The 9,467-nt window shown below is 45.9% G+C and overlaps 1 protein-coding gene across 1 annotated transcript; it reads left to right on the top strand.

Annotated features, from left to right (window-relative positions):
• Nucleotides 1–533: 533 nt before the first annotated feature.
• LOC139758156 (uncharacterized) lies at nucleotides 534–2,919 on the top strand. The gene has a single exon (XM_071679313.1). The coding sequence runs from the start codon at nucleotides 561–563 to the stop codon at nucleotides 2,850–2,852; it is 2,292 nt and encodes a 763-aa protein (XP_071535414.1). The 5' UTR covers nucleotides 534–560; the 3' UTR covers nucleotides 2,853–2,919.
• Nucleotides 2,920–9,467: the final 6,548 nt, after the last annotated feature.

Genomic DNA, 9,467 nt, shown 5'->3' with positions numbered 1-9,467 from the left:
CCCTAGTTACTATATGACACCACAGCCTTCATCTCAACTACTGCTAGTCACTCTAGTTACTATGTGACACCACAACCTTCATCTCAACTACTGCTAGGCACCCTAGTTACTATGTGACACCACAACCTTCATCTCAACTACTGCTAGGCACCCTAGTTACTATGTGACACCACCGTCTCCATCCCAACTACTGCTAGGCACCCTAGTTACTATATGACACCACAGTCTCCATCCCAACTACTGCTACGCACTCTAGTTATTATGTGACACCACCGTCTCCATCCCAACTACTGCTAGGCACCCCAGTTACTATATGACACCATAGCCTTCATCTCAACTACTGCTAGGCACCCTAGTTACTATATGACACCACAACCTTTATCTCAACTAGTGACAAACACCCCAGTTACAGCACGACACCAAAGTCTCCATTCCAGCCGTTGCCCGACACACACCACTTCCTCGATAGCATCTTGAAAGACACACTCCCTTTCCGTTTGTGTTTGCGACAGAGTTTGGTCTCAGGGCGTTTTCACTAGAAATATCAAAAATCAAGTAGCATGGCTTTCAAACTTTATATATACCTTCTTGTCTTCTGCTTCCTCTGGTGCTCATGCACCGTGGGTGGCGTAGGGGAGAAGGTGTCCCCGGCCGTGGATGGCGTCATAGAGAAAGTGTCCCCGGACGTGGATGGCGTCATAGAGAAAGTGTCCCCGGACGTGGGTGACAACCCGCTGTCTCTGTTGAGGCATCTGAAAGACCGCCTCTTCCCAAGGACAAGCAGCCAGCCGGAGGCTCCAGCCCTCGGAGCAACTAAGTCTCCAGGCTTTGACGACAGTAAGACCTCAGCCTTTGGGACTAACAAAACCAAGTTTGAGACTATTACCTTCGCAATGGATCCTTATAGCAAGGATTTCGTGGACACACATGACCCAATGAGGAGCCAAATGACCAGCTTCTTAAGAAGACGATGGCCAAACAAAACCATTCCTGTGGGCTTTGATGAAAGGTTCCCAAAGCGGTTACGGTCCAAGGTGTACCAGGTAATGGACGTCCTCAATAAAGAGACTTGCGTGAAGCTTACAAATGTAACCGGGCCGGACGTTTACCATGTCAAGGTGACCAATCTACGGAAGTCATGTAGTGCTGTTACTGGCTACCATAAAGGAAGGGAACGTAGTCAGTTCGCCAACTTCCATGAGGTCTGTTTCGAAAGACAGGGGATCATTTTCCATGAGCTCATCCACGCCATAGGCTTTTCTCACCAGCACGTCAGAGCTGATCGGGATGAGTACGTCAGGATTCACGAAGATCACATCAAGCCAGAATATCTTAGTAATTTCCTGAAGTCGCATGGTCCTTATGCATTTGTAATGACTCTCGGCCTTCCTTATGATTACGGCAGCGTGATGCAGTACTCTGAAACTGCCTTCTCAAACGGCAAAGGTCCCTCATTAACCGTCTTGAAGCCTCACTCAGCTACTGTGGGACAAAGGGTACGTCCATCGCGCTCGGACATTGCCTCCATCAACCGTCTGTATGAGTGTTGGGATCACGACCTGGGTGATGACATCCGTGGTGCTGTACCATATAAGGATTTCTACAGCGCTTTAATGATACCAGAGCCCAACGTCTCTACGACCATGCAACGATGGCTTGATGAGAAAACTCGTGAATCATCGACGCGGACTTCTGCAAAGTATGGAAACAGTAATCTACACTCTTGGAGCTATGATAAAATCCCGCCGCTTCCAGTGCACGTCAGCATCCCAAGTAAGCCGATAGAAAACCAGGAGGACAACAGAGACAAGTCCGACAAAGGATTTGAATTTCTCCTCGACAAAGACAAAGAAAATAGGAAGAGCAAGTTTGACTTGATGCGCAAAGAGATTCAGGGTACAATCATGAGTCTGAGAGACACTGACAAAGACAAAATGTCCACCCAAGTGCCTAACTCCCCTGACCAAGAGTTCCTGGAGATCCGCCAACAACTTTCAGAGTTCAAGGCTGTACAAGAAAAGAATGTCGAGGAGATAGAATCACTTCGCCAGGAAAATGTGCAGCTTCGCAAGGAACTCTCAAAGATGAAAGACGCTCAAGAGAAAGACAGAGAAGAAATCAATACACTTCGCCAAGAGCTTGCGGAACTTAAATGCCTTTGCCAAGCGAAGGAAGAAATTAACAGTTCTCCCGTAGAGAAGATCGAAGACTCTCATCAAGTCATCAAAAAGTCTGATCTTGAGAAGTCTGAGTGCACCATGGTGGCGGAAGCTACTGGGAAGAGTGTCCCTGTCACTGAAGAGAAGGTGATAGATCTCATAGACCACAACGGCTGGGAGATGAGATCGAGAAAGCCACAGGAACTTGATGAGTTTGTAGCTAAAGTCAACTGCCCCGCCATGAGCGTCAGACCATTTTGGTTGATGAAGGGCGTTTGTAAGGTCAAGGTTCCTAAGCACCTCAAGGACACCACCAATAAAGTATCATCCGGATCTCTCCGTCAAGGTAAACTTAACAAGTTGCTAACGGACGGCTCCCTTGTCAAGGTCAAGGAAAAAGATCCAGATGCTATCAGTGTCAAGTGCGCCAACGAAAAATTCTTCGTTGCGTCACGTATGACCTGTAAAGCAGAGCATCGTTCCAAAGTCTATTACTTGACGGATATGAAAGTCAACAAGATACGGATGACTCATAAGCACGTGGGACCAGATTATCAAGGTAAGGATCTGGTTATCGTTGCAGTGTGGCAAACAGAAGTTGTGGATGGTTCCCAGACACCCATGGAGGACGCTTCCGCAACTGCTGGAGACATGAAAGCCTGTCGTCAACTAACCGAAATGTTAGGGGACTAAGGTCATATACGGCGCTTGATGTGTGTGTTTCGCGGCATTCATTTCTCATAAATGTTTTCTTCTTATCCTAATCAAGCTCATCCATTGACGCTATACATACATGCATATATATATATATATATATATATATATATTTGCTGATAACCACAAAGAAAAATTGAACACGATAAGCCCCATGTGCACTATATATATATTAGTGCATATGAACAGGCACTTCCATAGAACATACAAACCTCCAACAGCCAAGCTCTCAACTGGGACCTCTGCTTGACTGGCGGGAGTGCTACAGTTAGGCTACGATCGCCCCGAACAGGGAAATGACTCTCTGAATACTGTATAATCGAGTACCCTTCGTCGCACGTTAGTAAGCATATCAATATATACACATATACATATATAATACACAAGTACATATTCATACTTGCTTGCCTTCACCCATTATCATCGCTTCCCCGCCACACAGGAAACAGCATCGCTACCCTTCTTCAGCGAGGTAACGCCAGAAAAAAAAAAAGACAACGAAAGGCCACATTCGGTCACACTCAGTCTCTAGCTGTCATGTGTAATGCACCGAAACCACAGCTCCCTATTCACATCCAGGCCCCACAGACCTTTCCATGGTTTACGCCAGACGACCCTGGTATACCACATCGTTCCAATTCACTCTATTCCTTGCACACCTCTCACCCTCCCGCATGTTCAGGCCCCGATCGCTCAAAATCTTTTTCACTCCATCCTTCCACCTCCAATTTGGTCTCCCACTTCTCCTTGTTCCCCACCTCTGACACATATATCCTCTTTGTTAATCTTTCCTCACTCATTCTTTCCATATGTCCAAACCATTTCAAAACACCCTTTTCCGCTCTCTCAACTACATTCTTTTCTTTACCACACATCTCTCTTACCCTTTCATTACTTACTCGATCAAACCACCTCATACCACGTGGTATATTGTCCTCAAACATCTCATTTCCAACACATCCACCCTCCTCCGAACAACCCTATGTATAGCCCATGCCTCGCATCCATACAACATTGTTGGAACTACTAATCCTTCAAACATACCCATTTTTGCTCTCCGAAATAACGATCTCTCCTCCCACACATTTTTCATTGCTCCCAAAACCTTCACCCCCTGCCCCACCCTGTGACTCACCTCCGCTTCTATGGTTCCATTTGCTGCTAAGTCCACTCCAACATATCTGAAATACTTCACTTCCCCCAATTTTTTTCTACTCAAGCTTCATCCCAATTGACTTGTCTCTTAACTCTACTGAACCTAATAACCTTGCTTTTATTCACATTCACTCTCAACTTTCTCTTCTCACACACTTTTTCAAACTCAGTCACCAACTTCTACAATTTCTCCCTCGAATCAGCCACCAGTCCTCAAAGGATTCCACTTTACCCTGCTCCTGCGTGGTCTTTCTTTCCTAGCCCTTTGGTGATCACTTGAGCCATTTAAGTGGTCAAACGAGCTGTTGCTATAAGAGGTATATACAAATACACTCGTCCTTTTAGAACCTGACGGTAGCATGTAGCATACTGAAGGTGAAGACTTCTGCCCCTTGCGAGATTTCTACTCAAAAGCTGTTTTGAGAATAGCAGCGTGACTTACGTAGCTCTGCCTGTGATATGGGAACCTCTTTACTCATAACTCATACCTGAAGCCAACACTCATTTTCTTCCACACGCCCTTTATCTCAATGAATTATGAGCATTCATCTCACTATCAACAAAGCATAGTGAATAACTTTCAGTTTAGGGTGAATATACGTCCTGTGGCGGGTCTCTTTGTCTGGCGGGACGTGGTAACTCTCCACGAACGTTCCTATAATTCTCAGCTTCTCTTCACTCACGAGGTTGGGAGATGTTGAGTCTCCTATAAAGCTACATCACGGGAAAAGGAGGAGGAGGAGGAGGAGGCGCGCTCCCCTCTCAAGTTGTGATGCCATTAAAGGTTAAGATGTACGTCCTGCCTGGCCCACGATGGCCCGGCGATAGATAAATGCTGGCTCCAAGCGCACACACTCCATTGACTCAGTGTCCTGGAATCTTGTTGGTTAAAGGGGGGTAAAAAAAGAGAAAAACGCTGGAAATGTCATCAGGACGTGGGAGACTTTGCTGGAGAATGGAGGAGAGTATAGATTTTTATATAGGTATATATCTATATGTGGGGATGAGGTGGGAGGTGGGGATTTCACCTCTGGACTCGCCATCTTTACGGCTGTCCAGTAGGTAATGTTGCACGGTGAGGGAACAGTTTAGTTAGCAAAGGATAGATTGAGTTCTTTCCATCATCAGCCGAAGGAGCAAACTCACGTGGCCATCAATAGCTCAGTCCACACTTCGGCCAACAGCAGAGTATGGTACTTGGTGATCCTGTGGGTGCATTGTGTGAGATTACGACAGACCCACTTGTGTTGATTTCCCTTCCCCTTAAGACTAAAAGATTTTGTTCTTCTCCTCTCTGAATGATGGTGTCAAGGCAGACCCAGGAGGGGAAGGGAGAAGGTGGGGGAGAGAATACTCATAGACACCAGAGAGGGGAAAATCAACTTCATCCTTCCAGCTAAACGGTTGTCTGAGTTCGTCAGTCATTATCATGCGTGGTGAGTTCAGGCTTGGAGGGAACTTGGGGGCAGGGTTCTACCAGTATTGTGCTTCAGACACAGTAAACACAACAATCATAGTGAAATCAGTTTAACGCAGTTGGTGAGGATAGAGAATCGCTTGCAGTCATGCTATCTATCTATTCGATTTCAACATCTACTCGAGGATCATAAGAATGGCAAGTAGTTCCGTCTGGGGCGTGGATGCCCGAGTGAGAAGCTCTGATCACTGAGGATGCTTTCAGTGTGGTGACGGGCGACAGGACTGCGTCTTCATGTTAACTCAGACTGTGATCTGAGCATAGATCCTATAAGCAAGATGAGATCAGATTGTCCATGGAATACCATACTTTCGAAGCACAGTGGCAGGAGCCGCACCCTTCGTGTTAACATTTCACCAACCAGCGTGGTCGCGGGGCCCAATGGGGTGGGTTGCCTGGAGATAATACTATGTATTCATGCTGTCACTGAAGAGGAATATTGATATGAACATCGTATGGCAACATGCGGGATTTAAATAGTAGCCAGAAGGACAATAATGATGTAATATAATTCTTTTTTCCGTTTACTAATCATGTAAGCGTTTTCTTTTGCTTTCTACGTATTAGCTCTTTTACCCGGAATATCATCTTTCAGAACTGAATGAAATTTATTGATAAGACAGATACAACGTACTGATTTATCACTTTGGCGTTTTGAAAGACGAATACGAGCTGAAATCAAACTTTAGCCACTCAGTTCCTGATAGTTTCAATGAATGAGTTTCAACGACATTCACATAATGGTGTTGAATGAAGGATATTAAGTGAACTTGATTAGAAGGCAATAAAGTTTATATTCTTCTTCTTCATTGACGGTAATTCAAAAGGATTTTTGAAGGGGATTTATTGAGAGGCATGTTGATACGTTGAACGAATGGTACTATACGTTGAAGGGGGAATTTTCCCCTGTAAAATATCGTTTAGCTGAGGTCGTACGCAGTCCACTCACTTCCCAGGAGGGGTCTAGATAAAGTCTGGATGATAGAGCTAGAGTGACAGTGGAATCTAGGGAATATTAACAAGTGAAATGATATTTTGCGCGATAGGATCCTTTACGTCGTGGGGTCTGGGTACTGCAGCCAGTCAACCATCGTACTAAGGCGCCTACTTAAAACCCGTACGTTGCCATAACGCGATCAGATGAATATTCTCGTTTGAACAACATTAATACCTATTCTCATGAGGCAATTACACTGGTTCAAATGTTAAGAAAGATATCACGAAGACAAGTACGTCGGAAGATGCAGAATTCACATAATGAAGAAGGTGAGAAAGAAAGAAGCTGTGCAAAAAGGCGCTTACGACTAGATTATGTTGAAAAGGCGAGGCTAGTGAGTAGTTCTCACCACACAAGATAAAGGGACGCACAGACTGGCAGTCATTCGGTCAGGTGGCTGCGCTACAGTGAGAATAGGGGAAAGGAAGTCCTACTGTGGAGAATGATGTGGTTTCACAGGTTTACACTCTGATGACACGACCTTCCTTCCCGAAGGTGACTTCTCTCTCAACCACGAAACTGTGGCACAAGAGCCTACCGTTCAGAGTCTTACAAGCGGACTCGATACCATGATTTAGGCCTTCCAAGACTCACTCAACACCTTGAGTCAGGTCTTCAAAGACTCACTCAACACCTTAAGTCAGACCTTCAAAGACTCACTCAACACCTTAGTCAGGCCTTCAAAGACTCACTCAACCCCTTGAGTTGGGCCTTCAAAGACTTACTCAAGATCTGTGTATGACCTGGATCTTGGCTGACTACCATCTCCTGTGGCAGAGGGGGACAAGAAACACAGCTCAGGAACAAAACGTCTGTTTTTATGCGTCTCTCTGAAGCCTCGTAGCCTATCAGCCCAGTCTCGAGACAGCCGTTGCTTACCAGATGGCAAGAACAGAATCATAATAGCAGCGATCCACGCGTGACACAAGAGCCCAGTCGTATCTTTTGTCTTTTTCTGTCGTGTTATGTTTGTGTACCCTGTGTAGGCCGGCTGGGGCGATACGCAGTCCCTCCGAAGCGGACAACATCGTCGGCACGTTATTGGAACTTGTTATGATGACGACCGCGCTTGAGCTCACGTCTATCATTGTTCTTATGAAACATTATCTAATCTTAGGTAAATGGCGGGAGTATTTTCTTTCTCGTTTGAGAACATTATCATTGGGTGAGGACTCGTAAGTTAATGCTTTTGAAAAGACAGTAAATAAACCCAGAGGAGCTTTGATACCCTCGTATTACTGGAACGTAGTATTGCAAGTGTGCAACAGTCTGCATACATCATGTTCTTATGAAAATATATCGACTTCCAGTAAAGAATATTCTAATCTTGGTCTCCCTCATATCCTGTGACAATATTGGAAGGAGCCGGAGGCACCACCACCACATTACTGGAACATGATAGACCAGGCGTGTATCCGGCTCACGTATATGCACGTTTTCGTTAAAAAAAAAAAAATCTATCGACCTCTTGGTGGGAAAAGGGAAAGGAAAGAAAATAATCTTAGAACGAAAAATGTTCCTTACCAGTCACTAAGTTTTGATGGGTCTTCTTACGACACTGGTTTACCCTAGCAGTCTTCATCACGTCTGTATGACGTCATGACACAATCTTACGTACCAAGAGACGGGAATTGAGCCGTCTCCTACCCCCCCACACCCCATCTCTTTCTCGACCCTCTCTTGAGGACGCAAAAGAGACAGAGGAGCCACTCCAGTCTCACCCTACAGGGCGCAGAGACAAGACAAACTAAAAAAAAAATATACATCTTTTCATTATTCATTCGACTCTTGTCATGCGAAAGTCAACGTTCATTTTCTTCCTCTTGCTTATATAATGATTTTTTCCTTTCCTCCCTCCATCCTGACCCAAGGTAAAGAGTCCTTTGACCCCCACTGCCAGTCCTGACCTGGTCAGGATGACCCACCTACCAGTTCGCACCTCGTCAGGAGATGGGAACAAAACATTAGCTGTGTCTGAGCCGCTGGACAGAGGGACGGGATGGTGTACAAGGAGGGCACTAGGAGATTAGGGCGAGGGTACAGGAGGATGGTACAAGAAGGGTACAGGAGGACGGTACAAGGAGTGTGCAAGGAGGGTACAGGAGGATGGTACAAGGAGGGTACAAGGAGGGTACAGGAGGACGGTACAAGGAGGGTACAAGGAGGGTACAGGAGGATGGTACAAGGGGGGTACAGGAGGACGGTACAAGGAGTGTACAAGGAGGGTACAGGAGGATGGTACAAGGAGGGTACAGGAGGACGGTACAAGGAGGGTACAAGGAGGGTACAGGAGGATGGTACAAGGAGGGTACAAGGAGGGTACAGGAGGAGGGTACAAGGAGGGTACAGGAGGACGGTACAAGGAGGGTACAAGGAGGGTACAGGAGGATAGTACAAGGAGGGTACAAGAGCCATGATATAAACAAGATGCAACTGTAACTCTTCCCTTTATTCCTGTATTTGCCTCTATATCTCTCTCTAGACATTTCCATAAAGCCATTTTATCTTTTGTTTTCCTATGTTTCTTAAGATAACTTTCAAAATCCACTCCGCAACACACGCCCGCCTTATATGTGTCCACGGAAACAAAATACACACCTTCTCCCCACTGCTCACTACATCATTCTCCCCACGACTCACTACATCATTCTCCCCACGACTCACTGCATCATTCTCCCCACGACTCACTACATCATTCTCCCCACGACTCACTACATCATTCTCCCCACGACTCACTGCATCATTCTCCCCACGACTCACTACATCATTCTCCCCACGACTCACTGCATCATTCTCCCCACGACTCACTACATCATTCTACCCACGACTCACTGCATCATTCTACCCACGACTCACTACATCATTCTCCCCACGACTCACTGCATCATTCTACCCACGACTCACTGCATCATTCTACCCACGACTCACTGCATCATCCTCCTCACGACTCACTGCATCTTTCTAT

Source organism: Panulirus ornatus, chromosome 29, assembly GCF_036320965.1.
Source record: "Panulirus ornatus isolate Po-2019 chromosome 29, ASM3632096v1, whole genome shotgun sequence".
NCBI classification, from domain to species: domain Eukaryota; kingdom Metazoa; phylum Arthropoda; class Malacostraca; order Decapoda; family Palinuridae; genus Panulirus; species Panulirus ornatus.
Note: the sequence above shows the minus strand (reverse complement) of the source record. Positions and strands in the feature narration are given on the sequence as shown.